The sequence below is a fragment of the Amblyomma americanum genome, chromosome 1 (genome assembly GCF_052857255.1).
Source record: "Amblyomma americanum isolate KBUSLIRL-KWMA chromosome 1, ASM5285725v1, whole genome shotgun sequence".
In the NCBI taxonomy this organism is placed as follows: Eukaryota; Metazoa; Arthropoda; class Arachnida; order Ixodida; family Ixodidae; genus Amblyomma; species Amblyomma americanum.
The window spans coordinates 280,814,131-280,831,872 of NC_135497.1; the positions used below are offsets into that span (position 1 = coordinate 280,814,131).

The 17,742-nt window shown below is 46.6% G+C and overlaps 1 protein-coding gene across 9 annotated transcripts in view; it reads right to left on the reverse strand.

The window, feature by feature from the left end:
* Positions 1 to 17,742, reverse strand: part of LOC144115190 (uncharacterized) — a 48,408-nt gene that overhangs the window by 12,957 nt on the left and 17,709 nt on the right. For 7 of the 9 annotated variants that reach the window (XM_077649451.1, XM_077649446.1, XM_077649452.1 and 4 more), the window contains 2 exons: positions 15,750 to 15,809; positions 8,435 to 8,612 (listed from right to left, as the gene is read on the reverse strand). The exons of the other annotated variants lie outside the window; for them this stretch is intronic. In XM_077649451.1, the coding sequence (XP_077505577.1) occupies positions 8,435 to 8,612; positions 15,750 to 15,796 (225 nt within the window). In that variant the 5' untranslated portion in view covers positions 15,797 to 15,809. The remainder of the gene's footprint in view (positions 1 to 8,434; positions 8,613 to 15,749; positions 15,810 to 17,742) is intronic. 9 annotated transcript variants of the gene reach the window in all.

Here is a 17,742-nt window from a genome sequence, read left to right on the forward strand (position 1 = left end):
GGTCACCGACCACCATTCCTTGTGCTGGCTTACCAATCTCCAGGACCCATCAGGACGCTTAGCACGCTGGAGCCTTCGCCTTCAAGAATTTGATTACACAATTGCCTATAAGTCCGGACGTAAACACGAAGACGCCAACACGCTCTCATGCGCACCCGTCGAGCAAGCTGATGACAGTGCAGAGGATGACAATCGTTTCCTAGGTGTGATCAGCAGTTCGGACTTAGTGGCAAAGCAGCGTGCTGACGCTGACCTGCGGTCTGTCATGGATCACCTGGAGGGCCATGCCTCCAACGTACCTCGACACTTTTCATGCCACTTGTCCTCTTTTTGCATTTGCAATGGTGTACTGTTCAAGAAAAACTCCAGCAACGGTGACCGGCCCTACCTCCTAGTCGTGCCATCAGTTTCGCCTCGTCTCCACGCGTGATGTCTAAACAATGCTCGACGCCATGCTTCCATGCCCCCCTGACGACCAGGCGCTCACACCAGACGCCGAGGAATTTAGCCGGCAAGCAGAGAAAGCCCGCTAACTGGCTAGTATGCACATCCGCCGGCAGCAGGCAACGGATGCAGAACGCTACAACCAACGACATCGCTACGTCGAGTACCACCCCGATGACAAAGTGTGGGTATGGACCCCGGTACGTCGCCCCGGCCTGTCGGAGAAGCTCCTGAGCCTCTACTTTGGACCCTACACAGTGCTGCGCCGCATCACGGATGTGACGTATGAAGTCCACCCCGATGGCACTCTGCCCAGTTCGCGCCGTCGACCACAGCCTGAGGTCGTGCACGTACAGCGTATGAAGTCGTACTTTACGCAGTAACGGGCACCTCGTTCGCCCCATGTGCGCCCACGTTTTTGCTTCCTTTTTTTTGGATAGGGAGGGGGAATAATGCCGCCAGGTGTCCCCGGGCAGCGCCTTGAGGACAAAGAAGTGAGACGCGCATACTCTTTGGAGCTGGAACACTGCTTGATTACTTGCGGCCTGTGCCTAGCTTTTTGATTCTGCAACCCATTTGTGACAATATCATGCAGTACTATAGACCTCCTTCACCCCGCAACGTCACGAAGATGCGGTGGCGCTGATGTCAGCAGCGACTTTCGCATGGTAGGCAAAACAGCTACCGCCAGCCGGTGCCTACCGCAGCTGCTGCAGCTACCGGCGGCTGCATAATGCCTGCGCACTGCAGAAGCAGCACGTATTGATCAGCTGCGTCACTGTTCGATCCACGTAGTAGCATAAAAGGAAATTTAAATTAGCCCCGGTAGGCTTCTCGCATTAGTAAACTGGCTAACAGGGAATGGGCCGCGGTACTAAAGCGTGAAGTCTGGGAGTCGATCGGCACTGCCACTCAATGTACTTAATAGCATGTAAGTTACTGCGTTCATTCACCTGAACATCAGCATAGTACGCTTATAATTGCGCAAGGAAAAAAAAATAGCACGTTATGTAGCTGCGCACGCATTTATCACCTTGAGTCGGTGTGCACGGGGCCCCCGTCGACAGGTTCACTCACCCCCAAGGATCGCGTTCGTTTGTTAATAGCACAGCATGTTTTAATGGCGCGTTTTATGGCATTTGATATTTGCTTGAAAGTGTTTCTTAATATGACAGACGTAATTATTTGATTCGAGTAGAAAGAAGTCTGGTAAGTTCATGTGCGGTCACGTTGGCGTGCTTAGAATAGCGTACCTTAAGTGTGCTAAAAGGCACATGCTTTTTCATTGCATCATGTTTCATGATGCAGTCCATAACCGCGAAGCTTGTTTGGAAAGCAGCAGCCGCAGGCGTGCTACTAACAGATGTGTCGAGATTGAGAAGGGGTGCGGCAATGAAAAGTGTTTTCGTTATTTATGCATGCGATATGAAACTAAATTTGGTTCAAATATGAAATTGCTGCACTAGTTTCAGTAATGCCTTTATTTTTAGCTATACCTGATGAAGTTCATGGATAATTATAATTAACACCTTTGTCAAGTCACCTCAAGGTCTTAAATAATTGAGTAGAAAGTGCGGAAATTGTTTATGCCAGCATGTTCACAAAGCCCTGTTCTGCATATGACGCTATTACTTCATTTTTTAGATGATCATATACTTATGCATGCAAATTTACGTGAAAACGTTTCTTACAAAAATAACGAACATAATACTGCACGTGTAGGAAAAGAATCAAGAGATAAATTACACTCCTCAACGTCTCAGGAGTCGTTTGCGACAAATAGAATCATTCTATTTTCATGCGTTACGAAATTACGAAGGTGTGAGTGATGCCAATAGCAGAAAATGTGAAAGGCCAGAAAACTAACCTTAACTTTTATTTCCTCGTTTTTGGCCTCTTCGCTTGCGCTTTGGTCAAAGAAATGCGGCCCTGAACTCAAAGAAAGATTCAAAGAAATTACCTCATAATTTTCGACGACCACGCATCTCGAAAGCGTACTTTAAAAATTTCTACTGAATATTTTGCTATAATTTTTCGTCACGAAACAGAACACCCCAGGGCTAAGAAAGAAAATAATTCCAGAAATCAAAAATTTTCACCAAATCGAACCAGTTTATCAAGGGGAGAAGTCGGCCTGGCTGGTGCGTGATCCTACAGATAAAAACAGCGCTTAAGCAGGACAGCTAGAGGAGAATGGGGACACGACGCTGTCCCCACTTTTCACACAGCACGACACCTACGTATGTCAGCAGACGGTGAGCGCACGTCTGCTCCGCTGAAAGAACGCCAGAACATCCTCTCACTACTGTCCCCGAAGTAAAATCATTCTGGCTAGAGCAGAGTGTCAAAAACTTCCTATTTTTTTCAATGCCTAGCGTAGAAATCAACGCCAGAAACGCTTTGTTTACTACTAACCATATATACAATACACAGTGGCGAACTATTTCTCTGAATACGCCGCATGTGGCCAACGCGAGCTGGTGTACTTCAAGAAATTACTAAGCTGTAAACATCAACCATTGCTGTGATTTGCAGAAACTGGAAACGCGCCTACAAGCCTTAAAAACCCGCGCTCAACACCTCTCAGCGACGACATTCCCTGGCCTTTTGCCAACCACGAGCCCGCTAGCGACTGCAGCGCCACCTCGTTTGTTTACAAACATGCAGGAGGTCTATATAGTTTTGAGTTAAGGTCCTCACGTGCAAAAGCCATTTAACATAAAAGGCCTTTAACATAGTTTTTCGGCCTAAATAACTTCTACCTGAGGTCTTTACTCGGAATGCATCTACCCTAAATGCATCACCCTAAACGCCTTCAGGATAAGGCTTTTACCTGAAAGACCTTTACCCTGAAGGCATCACCGTGAAGGCCTTCATTCAGGTGAAGGCTGAGGCACACCGTAAAGACAGGCCCTTACGGTGTGCCTTGGCGGCTAAATGAGGGCCATTTCACGAGCATGCGATTTTCACCTGTGGCGTTGCGCTTTCTGTCGGTCTGAGACTGGGGAGGGACATCGGTCTAGCTGGAGACGGCTTGCAACAAGGGGTCACGTGGGAGCTGTTGCCACGATGGAAGCAAAAGTATTTATTTAAGCGAAAGCTTTACTATACTCCCCTCCGTCCTCAGCTGCTTTCACTTCACGCTCCCCTACCTGAAACTCCAGGGCAGAGAAATCTCCAACCCGGATGCCATGAACCGAACAGCATTTAAGACAGCACTGCACATGCCCCTCAATACCTCATCCAAAAAACTCCTCCAACTAGGCCTACACAACATGATAGCTGAGCTTATCGAGGCCCACTGAAAGATACAATACATATGTCTCAAGCGAACCACCACCGGCAGACACATCCTACACACCCTCAGTATCAAGACACCAGCCACGGATCCCATACAGCTCCAGGAACTATACTTATTAAACCTCTCCCCAAAAATATGCACCCCACCTACCACGAGCCCCGCCGCAGAGCTCGCGCACGTGCGCTCCACAAACACTATGGCACGGAAGCGGATGCCATGCGGGTGGATGCCGCATGCACAGGAGCGGACGCGTTTGTGGCCATCACGAACCCCTCCCTACAACCGATTGCCATCCTTCACATATCCCCCACTGCCACTTCGGAGGAGGATGAAGAGGCCACCATTGCCCTAGCCATCACGTGCACGGAGGCCTGGTATATTAAAACTGCCATACTAAATTTTGCTCGCAGGAGAGTTCACGGCCCTGCAATATCGCATACTGAACTCGCTCGCCGCACACCCGCCCCGCCCCATGGAGCTCATATGGGTGCCTGCCCACTATGGGAATCCCGAAAACGAGGCTGCCAACGCATAGCCCGGGGTTTCTCAACCGGGCACCGGCGGCCTCCGATCTAGAGTTCTCACGGGAGCGCTTATCTATTCATTAAGTGAACAGACGAAGACCTGCAAAGCTGGATGTCGGCTCTACCCCCCGCCCCCTCCCTCCCTCGAAAATTATCACCAGACACTTTGGAGGCGGCTCCTAACACGCACGATATCCTCCCCTTATATATATACGCTCGCGCTATCACAAAGTCCACACAAACCCCTCCTGTACATTCTGCCACCACCCCAAAGCCACTCTCGACCATATCCTATTCCTCTGCTCGGCGGATCCTCCCCTGCGGGGCCTGGAGCACTTACCACTTTGGAGGCTTGGGAGACCTACTGCGCTCCGAGGACCCGCGGCTAAACAAGCCACCGCCACAGGCCGGGCTACCAGCGTCATAAGCCTCCGGGACATGAACGTTTGAGTGCAGTGGGGCCGTGCAGGGGCCCAAGGACCTGTGTGTCCTAAACTCTCCTGTGTCTATTAACACCACCACCACTCCTGCGCAGCTTCTTCGCCGTGCGCGAGTTTGAAGACGAAACCACGTGGCAGCTATGACGTCACTCAGCAGGCGCCGCCGAAACCGAAAGTATTCACACGTCCTGCCTTCGAGAGTGATCGTGGCGATGCAGCCTTCGGTTTTGCTCCGGCGGCCGCCGCCATCGAGGAGGGGACCGTTCGTTCGGCCGGCGCGTTCAGTCCTTGTCTCCCTGGGAGATGTGGCATTCGGTGATGCGTGGGGTGCAGCCCGCTGCCGTCTTTTTGAAGCGAAAAGCTTCACTACGCCAGTCAACACCGCGCTTCGCGCCAGCCGGCGTATGTCAGAGGAGGAGTGACGTCAGGCACGGCGCAGGTGGCCGCCGCCGACTCCGTCGCCTGTTTGACTCCGTCGCCTGTTTCTCTCTCGCTGCCTATCAATACTGCCCATGCGCCACTATAGTAGCACAGAGCCACAGGTGTTCCGCTGCGCCTTTCCCCAAAATCCAAAATTCAATTTTCAGTTGTCTCTTTCCTTTTTCCCTCCCTCGATCCTTTATCCCTTCCTTTACGGCGGGGGTTCGGGATTCCATTGAGATATGCGAGACAGTTACTGTGCCATTTCCTTTCCTCAAAAACCAAACAAAACAAGTGAGCCGACAGCGTTCATACAGTTCATTGGCGTTGATAACTTTGCAAATACAGTTCATTTCCACCAAAGGAAACGCGCACAACCGGCTCTGTGGTCCAGTGGATCTCACTTTCGCATTGTATATGCTGGATTAGCTGGGATAATCCACATTAATTTTTTTGGCTGTTCCCCCTCTGGTTTCTTTTGTCTTATATCCCCTCCTATCGCGCATCTATTGTTTCCCCCTCTGTCTTTTTTTCGCCACAACCCCACAAGGAAGCGTTGTTTTGGCCCCTTACTTCCTTTTCGACCCCTGCCCCCCTCTCTCCGCAGCCCGGCAGCGCTTCGCTCGTCCATGTCGGCGTCTCCCTGCTGCCCCACTGAATAATAATAATTAATAATTGGTTTTTGGGGAAAGGAAATGGCGCAGTATATGTCTCATATATCGTTGGACACCTGAACCGCGCCGTATGGGAAGGGATAAGGAAGGGAGTGAAAGAAGAAAGGAAGAAATAGGTGCCATAGTGGAGGGCTCCGGAATAATTTCGACCACCTGGGGATTTTTAACGTGCACTGACATCACACAGCACACGGGCGCCTTAGCGTTTTTCCTCCATAAAAACGCAGCCGCCGCGGTCGGGTTCGAACCCGGGAACTACAGGTTCGAACCCAACCGCGGCGGCTGCGTTTTTATGGAGGAAAAACGCTAAGGCGCCCACTGAATCGTGAATCCAAGAGCACGGGTGGACTTGGGCGGATCGGTGACGTCGCTCAACTCCTTCCCACATCCATCCATGCCGATGTCCCCATGTGAATACCGCTTATAGGCCGTCGGCGTTCATGTTTGTTTGCGTCGGACTCCGATGATTTTGAGGAAAGGAAGGGCGCATATAACTGGATCCCTGGGTCAGTGGACGCCTCAATCGCGCTTTGAGGCGTGGCGATGGTGTGAGAGACATGTGGCCTACATGTATTAGCGCTGACAACGTTGTGGCAGACACGAGGCACTGCAGCAATAGGCCGCAGCATTAATTGGGTGACTAACCTCTCGCGATCAGCCATTAATTTAATTGCCACCTGCCAGGAAGGCAGGCACGCTGCCTATCCGGTGTGCGGAACGCACAGACGCAAAGCCGCGTCTACTTGCCCGATACACCACACCTTTCGCTCTCTTACCAGGTTCAGCAGTAGTTAAACTGCAGCTCATTTTTCTAATCAAAACATACGAAATATTGTCTTGCAAAAATACACAGGTAATAATATCAGTAACATAATTCGTGTAAAGCTTCCGTCGCGTTTAATCATGCCTTGCATATGCAAAGTTGTCCCTCCGACCGAATTCGCTGGGCACGCGTTGCATGTGAACAGACTGACTGAAAATCGCGCTGTGGCGTCACCGACTAGGCCGACCATTTAAAGGCGAAATTAAGCCTTTAATGGCTCATACTCGCCGCCGTGGATGTGTCCGTTACATCCCACAACTGAAATTGAAAATTGGTTTTTGTGAAAAGGAAATGGCGCAATTGTGTCTCTCACATATAGGCGGAACCCTGAACCACGCCGTAAGGAAATTCGGGTTAAAGGAGGGAGTGAAAGAAGGAAGAGGTGCCATAGTCACGGGCTCGAATAATTTCGACCACCTGCAGATCTTCAACGCGCACTGACATCGCACAGCACACGGGCGCCTTTTGCGTTTCGCCTCTATCGAAACGCGGCCGCCGCGGTCGGGTTCGATCCCGGGAACTCCGGATCAGTATACGAGCGCTCTAACCACTGAGCCACCGAGGCGGGGTCCAGCAACTAACGAAAGCCTTTTCCTTCCCTTACAGCGCGGATAGGGTGTCCACCGAGATATGTGTGACAGGCGTCATTTCTTTTCCTTAAATTGTCCAACGGGCAAGGCGTCGCGCCGAACGGGCGGTGGTGTTCCGTTGACTCCTTGGCAGTGCTGCAACACGTACGCTATCACATCCCAATCCAGACGCCTCTTGAACGCAGATCTGGAACGATATGCCGCCTAAATGCTCTTTGTAGTTAGTCTTTAAACATCTTCACCACACATCAGCGACACAACCAGCAACACCGCGCTAAAGGCTTCTGCCTCACCGCAATTTAGGTCAACAAAGTGCGCCCCTGAATTTTTTCGTTCTAATAGCAGCACGAGGAACGGGCCTAAGCTCCTATGGAGTCTAGATCCACAGTACGGAGTTGCAGCTTGCGTTGGCCATGGCCGCAACATTTTAATTGAAAAGCAACGTAGAAACACTCGCGTTCAACGACCGAACTCGAAATCCTAGGAATGGTTGCGAAGCCGTCGATGACAGAGTGCCTCCACATGAGCGATCAATTTCTGCCCACAACGCACACACAACGCAACGCACAATGCCCGGCCGCGGCGGTCGAATTTCGATGGAGGCGAAGTTCTAGAGGCCCGTGTATTGTGCGATGTCAGTGCACGTTAAAGAACCCCAGGTGGTCGAAATTTCCGGAGCCCTTCACTACGGCGTCCCTCATAGACTGCGTCGCTTTGGGACGTTATACCCCCATAAACCAAACCAAACTGACACATTTACCCATCACCTATCAAAATTTCGTTGAAAAAAAAAAATGTTCATGGAACATCCACTACCGCCATTTCTGAACACAGTTTGTACTGTACGAAACAATAATTCTAGTTTAGTAAAAAGAAGTGAGAGCAAATGGGAATACAAAACAAACCAGAATGAGCTGTGCGCAATATTTCGCTGCGAAAACGCGTTTCAGTATGCCTCAAACTTAAGCGTCCCCTTTCCATATTGGTCGTGCCTGTACATCGAACGCGAATACCCTCGTTTGTTTCCGCGTTTACGCTCATTCGGTAGTTCCTGCGGGATGATGCGTCATCAGGAAAGTTTTTCAGAATCAGACCTAGGCATAGCCAATTACAGAAAATATCACCGCGTCCTCCAGGGCCGCACAATGTGGTCAAGGCCACATACATTGTGCGTTAGTTTTGACGGTGAATGCGATAAAATAGACGAGCATTGCTCACCTCCAGGCTGTCAAGCAAGCTGGTTGAAAGCCGTTCCTTCGTATCGCGCAGAACACGAACGTCCGTGCAAGAGCAGCCCCTGGCCACGACCTCATCCACTCGCCACGTCAAGATGTCTGCCGTTCCGAGAGCGCAGTCGCGCGCTGTCACGCGCGCGTCGTCTTTTTTTCGCCACGTGCTGGGGTATAAATATAAAATCACCGCTTAAACACAAGCAATAAAAAATTCAATGGCCAATGTAAAAAAAAAATAGTACCGAAGATATGAGCATTGGTGAATGTAAAACGTGTTCAGAGCTTGTATTTATTGTCACACAGTAAGCGGTAGATTAATATCCCGTTTACTCCATATCGTTTGGCTTGCATTGCGCTTCATGCGATAGTGTACCCTTTCCATTTGTGTGTTGGAATTTTGCACCGCGGTTTACTGAAGACCGTTTGCCGTCGAGATGACTTATCGATGTTACGTATTTTGTTGGTTTCTTGCTTTTACCATCTGTGCTTAGCTGTATTAGGTTTTTGTCACATGTTCATTTTCCTCCAATTGCCCCCCCCCCCCCCTTTAATAATGCCCTTGTGGTGCTGCAGCTACTGGTGCAAATAAATAAAATACTCTTTAGAGAACTGCTGGCCAAATAGGCATTACATCAGTCAGTCAGAAAAAAAAAAACCCTCAGCCTAGGGTCGCGAGTGCATAATACGAACCAGCGCAAGCTGGAGCAGGAAAGGAAGGAATTTCAGAAACAAAGGTTTTGAGGCGGGGGGCATCTCCCTCAACTCCCATCGCGATGAATGATTCGTTCCTGTGGGGTTGTAGAGGGGGTCTCTTATCTGTGGATGACCTATCTAATAAAGCCACTGGGTACGCTAATAATAGTTAAAGTTGTAAAATGACGTATATACTGTTCGCCCACTGCAACGTGGGAAAATTACCTGTTAATCTGCACTGAACACCATCCACTCAAAAGTTGTTTGCCAAATCTGCGTAGCACACTTCCTCTCGACTGTTATAACAAGACATGACCCATTGTCATGCGCTGGCAGGGAGAAACAGCAGCGCTCCACTTCAGAGTAATTGAAACATCACGCTGTCCGTGCTTGTCAATGTCACTGAGTTACCTGTTCCAGCACGTACAAAAAAAATGGTTTATGGTTAGTGAAATGGACACCATTAGGGAATTAATCTGTGCATTGTGATGCTGATTAGAGGAGAAAATAGTGTCATCATTTTAGACATAAGGTCATATAAAAGGTAGAAGACCGCATACCACCTATTGGATCCGAATTCATAGCATCATTAATGGAAGACTAATGTCAAAAGGGCTCCAGTGTAACAGCATCATAAACTCTTTCAAAACACCTCATGCAGTTACACTGTCAAAAAAAAATATTGGCCAGGGTTCAACATGGCTTGACCTAAGTTATACGAGCGAAAGTTCTGTTCAGCATGGTCTCCACTGTCAAAATCAGGTACCCAATGGCCTGTCATATGATCACGTGGTGATACTAACATAGCTTAAGCCATATCCCCACGCAGTTAAGTTTGGTTTGACCTTGTGAGGCACTGTAGGACACTGTGTCATCCGCATCGAAATCAGAAAATGTAGCCAGAGGAGTGGAGCTCTCACTGTAAAAAAAAAAAAAACATATTTAAAGGCGGTTTCAAGTGTTCATAATAAGGCCCAAAAGGGTGCCTTGTGTTTTCATACAGGCTTTACGCTGCGTATTCAAAAAAGAACCGCCCCGAAAATAAAAAAAAATAAAAATAAGTGACCAAAAGTTGTTGCCGTGAATCACACGCTTTTACCGCCAAGCCAATGGCATTTTAACGCTTCTTACAGCCCAACAGCCATCAGGACAAATGCATGCAATGGGTTCATACTTTGTGTCCACATTTAGTACTTTTCTTCAGCGTTCTTTAAATTTACCATTATAACGCCTACATAATGCAACATACCGGTACTACCAGAGCTCTTCATAGCAGTAGACAGGCTGTGTGCACCTATGAACATTTATTTACAGGCAAACCACAACAGTACAGAAATATGGAAACATTTTAATTATAAGAAGAAAACACACCCACAAACAAAGCACAAAGATCTTCGCCAATGAATTCCTTGCTGTCACCCAATGAACACTAAAGCAAAAATTTCAAACTGAACTTATATCTACCTAAATTTTCAGAGCAAACAATAAAAAATTCATGCTTGTGCACCATTATAAACCAGCTTGAGGAACGCTTCGACTGCGACACGTATATATCAGAGAATAAGTGTTCAAAGACATATAATAGCTTGTACACAAACTTAAGAGCTTATGTTGACCATCCATAATCCTGACATTATGGCAGTTGTGGAGTCAACTACAATAGCGAGCGTGCCGAGCAGTCATCCCCCCCCCCTCCCCCCGAACAGGTTCTCAGCCACCTCAGCATTTTCTTTCAAGAACAACATGCATAGTGCGAGTCTACACTTTAAAAAAAAAAACTTTTCACATCAATTTTCTTTGCTCAATTATACTTACAAAATGCCAACATACTGCTCCTTAATGATGGGTGATATTATGCATGCTAACGCCAACAGAAAACAAAAATCAGACCATATGGCGAGCCAGCGCCAGATGTTAGACCCTGAACCATTGCAAAGAAGTGATTGTGGTTTCAGAGAAAACAGCTCTAAATGGCAATATAAAAACAATTTTGAGCTAAAATTCTACCTGTTAGAAAATTGAATGAAGGTGGTCAGGCCATGCAATTAATTCCGTACAAACTGCGACAAGCCAGCACAAAAACCACCAGCCTGGCTGGAACATAAGTTGACTACACATGGCAGAAAACACCACCATAACAAAGACAAAAATAATAGCACACTTCTTAATGGTTTACAATCACACCAACAACAAGTCAGAAGTAACATTCGCTGCTACAGAAGAAAACATAGTATTTGTGTCAAAGTGAGCGACGCAACCCCTTCCATGACAGTGGTACACCACAACACAACACAAAGTATGCATTTATTCTACCCCGCATGTGACATCTTGAAAGGTAGGCAACAGCGCTAAGTTAACATATCTCCAGTGTCCGCAACAACTAAATTCAAAAAGCCATCAAGAAAAATTTGCACGAGGTCCCTAAAATATTTCACGGAGAGCACCTGGCCCAGTTCGTGCATGATTCTTTGCAAAACAAGGTGCAGGGCATCAGGAGACAGACAAGATGACACAGGCAAAGCGCTGACAAATGACTGAGAAATTTATTGCTTTGCTTGCAATATATAAAGGAAGCACCATCCAAAATACAAAAGAAAGTCATGGAATCGTCATTTGGCCCATCTGTTGTGATTATTTATCCAGATAACCAATTTCTTTTTTCATTAATGTTAGTGACGATGTGCCTATGCAGATTGAACAATTGTTATCCATGATGTACGCCTCAAATACATTGCTGTCATGGATAACAGGAGAACGCTCGGACTAAAAGAATAGACCGGACAACAGCTGAACGCACATGGACACACATTTAATAAACCCTACACCACACAGGCACTAGCACAGAAAATTAATTAAAAAGACAAAAGACAAAATCTGATGGTACACACGATACTTAACCAGTACGAGATTACTAGCATTCAGTGTTAAAGCTCACAGGTCAGTGCCGAGGAAGTGTTGTGTGGGTCCAGGCAGCGGCGTCAGCGCCGAGGTGACGTTCGAAGTGTGAAGAGCTGGTGTCGGATGAACACCCGATCAAAGCACTGGTGGAAGCAACATTGGCATTGACGTTGGCATTGGAGGGCCCACCAGGGCGATGCAGCTGGCACGTGGCAGCAGCGTTAGTGATACCGCTGGGCACAGGAGGTGGTTGCGTCAGCCGCTGAATCCCCGGAACAGGCTCAGGACTGCTGGAGCAGCAGCCGGCGTTGCTCTATCCCAACCAAGGCGTCCCTGACCACCAGGAGCCTCCACTTCTTCTGTTTCCCCCATGCCGTATCATCCCTTCGAGCTTTAAAACCCTCGGCATTGATATATGTCATCCTTGTCATCTTCTCTTCTCCATGAACCACCTCTTGCCACGCCCCCCGTCGAATAATTCTTCTTTGTTCTTCAATTGGCACACTTCATCCTTGCCGTCTTCGTAGTCTTCTTTTTTTGTCTTTTTTGGCCTTTTACATGTGACACTTTCAAATTAGCTTTCGATTATATTTCCTCAGAATTTTAAATCGTCAAAAATGTGTAATGCACTCACAGTCCGACAAGCGTCTTGCTTGCTACCATATCCTGTCTCAACGTAGGAGACATGTCCCATTAGAAGAATGTTGACACACCAACCTGATTGTCCAACATATGACGCTTCACATTACAGAATGATCTCGTAAACTACATCACTGTCACATGCTATGAATTTGTTTCTGGGCTTCATCTTACAGCGGGCAGTTTTTGAGGCACCTTGGTTGACCATTCTGCACAACCGAGAGAATTTAGTGGGCGCGTTACATACTAAGTTCAGGCCAGCCCGCCCGACCTCTTTTTTTAGCACGTGGCTAACACCATGCACATACGGCTTCACAACTAACTTCCGTTCTTCTTTCTGCAGCCTAGTAGGGGTAAATAGAAAAATTTCTTTCATTACCTTGAAGCCAAGGCAGCAGATGATTTCGTGGCAATAGTGCAAACAGGACAAGGGACCAAGACCAGTAGACACACACAGCGCTGTGTGTGTCTACTCGTCTTGGTCCCTTGTCCTGTTTGCGCTATTGCCACGAAATACGAACCAACAAGCCCGAATTTCCACGTTGCTCAAGCAGCAGATGATGTCATGTGGAAACCAGCTTCAAGTAACCTTGATGTAGTGCTTGGGTGCAGTGTGTTTGAGAAAAGGGGACTAACACTTTTCAGGCATCCATGCCTTTTCGTCAGCCTCCTAGACAGACCAACTTCTTTGTATCTTGTCTGTTTCATTAAACTTTCATTCGTTCACTCGGTTGGTCCTCGGCGCTTTCCTGCTTACGATGAATACATGATGTGTTTATGGCATTTTTCAATGCACCTGTAGCCACGGCCATTTTTTCGACCGTGGGGCATAACACAAATGGGCCTCTCCGATGTACAGATATAAAAAAAATCAAGCCACAGCCAAGCACTTCCGTAAGTTGCAAAATAAATCAAGTCTCAAGCAGTGAAGAACGAAGCCAAAAATTGTGTGTAGAAACAACTTGACCAAACCAGGGCCGGCTATGAAGAAAAGCGAGGAACTATGCATGAACGCCTTTTTTACAGCAAAAACACACAAGGATACGTGGCCTTCCTCAGTAATTGTCTCAACAAGGATTGTGGCAGGAACCCTTAGGAAGGTACCTGCAATAATCATTCTCCTTCCTCACTATGGAAGATCCTGGTAAATAAGACACTAGAAATGTCCATATTCCAATTGAAACACTGCAAAAAAAAAAAGCGTCTTCTCCACTGACATCAGACTTGTATTACTCACTGCCACATACCGCCTTTTTTGAGACTGTGAGAGAAGCCATTTATTTCATGGGAGCAGTAAGACTACACAAACCAATGGAGAATAAAATGGATAGATTCTTGGAGTTGCTAGCAAACTATTTGCATTCTACCTCCTTTGTAACATTTAATGGTCATCTTTACGTTCAACGGCAAGGAGTATGCACCGCTTCCTGCGTTTCACCAATTCTCTATAACCTTCTGCCAGCCTGTTGAGACCACCAGCTAAAAGAAGCTTTGCATGACTGCAATATCATAACTTTTCTGCTTGTGGACTTCCTAGTGATCCAAAAACCTTCCTAACCAGGGTCAGCACAAGGTAGCTATTGAAAACATCTTTAAGATCATCTTTGAAGTTCTTCCAGACATTGAGCTGACCAAAGAAATGCCATTGGAGGACTGCTTAAATTTCTACGGCTGCACATCAGAGCGGCCCAAAAGTGCGGGTGTTATGGCCCGCGGTAGAAATAAGATATGTTAACATATCATCAGCGGCCACGAAGCTGGTAATAAGGGCTGTGCCTAGAGGTGCATTGAAACGTGCCCTAAACAGATCGTGTATTCACCATAAGCTGGAAAGCAGCGAGGCCCAACTGACACAGTTACGTGACCTGGTTTCCCCGATGACCTCATCTGTAGCTTTGGCTTCAAGGTAGAGAAATTTGCCTATCTACACCTACAAGATACAAGACTGAGAAATAAGAATGAAAAGTAGATGTCATGCCATATTGTTACATGGCAGCGAGCAAAAGAATGAGCACGATGAATGATGGACAAGAGATGATTTCATGGCTGCTAGCTAAGCGCGTGCGCTCCGTCTCATGCCACTGCCATCTTCTTCATGACACTACTCTAGGCCACTGAACAATTCCCATGGTAAACAGAAGAAGACACCGACAAAGGGATGCGTGAAATGGTGATCGGCTTCAGCAACGGCACAACAGAAATAAATGGCAATGTGGTGAAGTGCTGGCTCCCACAATGAGATGAGAGAATGAGTCCCGGTCAACAAAGCTTCCGGGCCTCAGGGTGCCAGAGCCGATGGCCGTGGAACCTGGATACACGAAACGGCCTGGGCAACGGAACGGTCTCTTCATGCTAGGGCCGCGTCTCGAGCCAGGCGGGTCATAGGATCTGGTCGCGACAGCGCCTTCATTTCATCGTGTCTTCTGGTCGGGCCAGGGGACGGGACTAGGGTGGACGGCGAGGTTGGTTCAGGTCTGATAGGCTGTGGCATGGTCAGTAGATGCAGGCCAAGAACTAAACGGCCAACGACCACAGCTGACGCAGGACGCCGAAGCTCCAGGACCAGGATGCCGATGATATCCAGCACCTCTACCAAATGTTACGTGGCAGTCAGCCAGAGGATGAGGTGTGATGAACGATGGACAAGAGATGATTTATTGGCTGCTGGCCTAGCGCTCGTGCTAGGGCAACAGCCAGTATATACATACATATAATACACATAAATACATACACATAAAAGTGTGCACTTGGAGGTCATAAATGCTAGCTGGGACATCACAATATCCACAGCAAGCAAGTCGGGTGAATTTGTTACTACACAAGGGGTGCTGCTTCGCTTCCTTTGAAGCATACATGCAAAACGTAGTGAGCAAAAGTACTAACTAGATAAATAGAATGAATCTTTTTGCATATATTGCTATTGTAAAATGGCGTTAACAAATGGTCACATTCATCCTTTGGAGAAATGAGCATTTCATCTGCCGTTACACATGAACCATTAAAATAACAAGCAGCCAGATGAATGCATAAATTTTTCCCACAAATTTACCAAAAGGTACAAACAGCGATACCACTCCATTGGTCCAGTTGAGTTCTGCTCAAGAGCAGCAGTATCCATATGGGATGAATGCCTGCAGCAAAAATTAGTTAGAAAGCAATGTAAGTTCCCACACAAGATGCAAAACTAAAGGCCGCGATATGAAAGCAGAACAAATTGCATTCTACCTACACTGCAATATTACTCGAGCTACGAAAATATAAAGGCTGCTTCAAAACAGCACACAATTGACATTTATATGTCATTGGGCATTCCATGCCAACTGATCCAGACTTAGCACTCGAACATATTCGATTTCTTTTTAAAAAATCCTGGCTTATTACATTACTATGACAAACATTATCCCACCTTGATTTTGGCAGAATAAATTTTCTCACGTTCTGGCTACCATCTCAAGTTTGGAAGCGGTAGCAAAACCTAGGCTTGCAAAAAAATGTGTAAAAATAAACATTCTTATACATGACTGCGAAAATTTCTTTATATATATAAAAGGCATTGCACATTCATATGCAGTAAATTGAACATACTTTCTTTTGAACAAACCATAAAAGAAGGTGCAAAACATTGAATCCTTTATCAAATTTTATGTTCTTACAATTGTCATTCCAACTAACTTTCTAAGGTGTCCAGAAGGCAAAAAAGGAGATAAAAACGTTTCAGAGAGCAAAAGCATAAGACAAGTCAGCAAAAAAATTTTAAAGTTGAGAAAATTCGCTTTTTTCGACAAATTGAGCTGTCAATTGCACAATCAGGTGATCTTACTGAAATTATGAAATCAGCAAGTTGCATGGCACCATTTAATGGCATCTATTGCTAGAAGTTTATTCAGAGCACATTTTGTTTTAAGAAAGAAAACAATTATGCAAACTGAGCCCCTGCCTTGAACATCGACATTGCTCCGTGCTTCCTGCAGCACATTTTGCCTCCGGCTGTAAGTATACAAAAAACCAGCACTCCACTGCTCGAATACAATGGAGTGCTGGGCTTCCATACTGCCAGCTTTGGTAATACATACATCTGCTGAAGGGCCCGTTTACAAAAAGAAAAATGAAGTGGCCGCATGGCAGAACGGCTATTGTACCTCAACACAAACGGTACTGAGCTGCGAAGCACATTTTGCAGTCTGAGCAATCAGTTAAAATCTCTGCTACCATGAAAATGATTTTAAATGTTCAGTGGAACGGATTTTTCGCCACGTCACATGGTAGTCGTGTTTGCGATGGCATTGGTGGAACTATGAGGCCCTTGCCAGCAACAGAAAGTATTCAGAGGCCGTACAAAGGCCAAATGCTGACCCTCTATGAGCTGCTTACGTGGGTGGCGTAGAAAAAACTATCGAGCGTGTTGTAGCGCTCCGAGTGCCCCAACAAATCATTCAAGAAAATGAAGGTGGACTCACTAGGCAGTTTCAATGCTATCATTAAAAGGAAAACAAAAGTTTCACCACATCAAGCCTTCATCTGTCTCTCAATGGAGCATGCTGGACTTACGTCATGCTCAACAACCTAAAAGTTAAAAGCGACAAAATGAGAATGAACATGCCAGCAGACCTTTCAAAAGCAAAACATGAGGAGCATCCACTTGGAGCACCATGCCGCAAAGCTCATGTGTGTCCTTGATGCCAGCTTTAGCGTGTACTGCAGTTACAAGCAAGCAGCGAACAATGCTAGGGTTGAACGCAGGGACTCGACTTGCAAACTTATTTTCTCGCCTAAAACAAAAATTGTTATAATTAAACTTTAACTCACTGTGCAATTGGTGGCTGCATATGCCTGAAAAAAACAAATTCATCAAATTTACAATTTTTTTGCTGACACGCATTATGCTTTTCATCTCAAAACATTTTTATCAGCTTCTTTGCCTTTTGAAAAACTAAGAGAAATAGCTGGAATGACTACTATGAGAACATAAATTGGACAAGAATTACAAATTTTCATATTTTTGTACCTTCTTTCTTGTTGTATATAAAGGCAGAAAGAAATAATATTCGTTTAATTTATTGGATA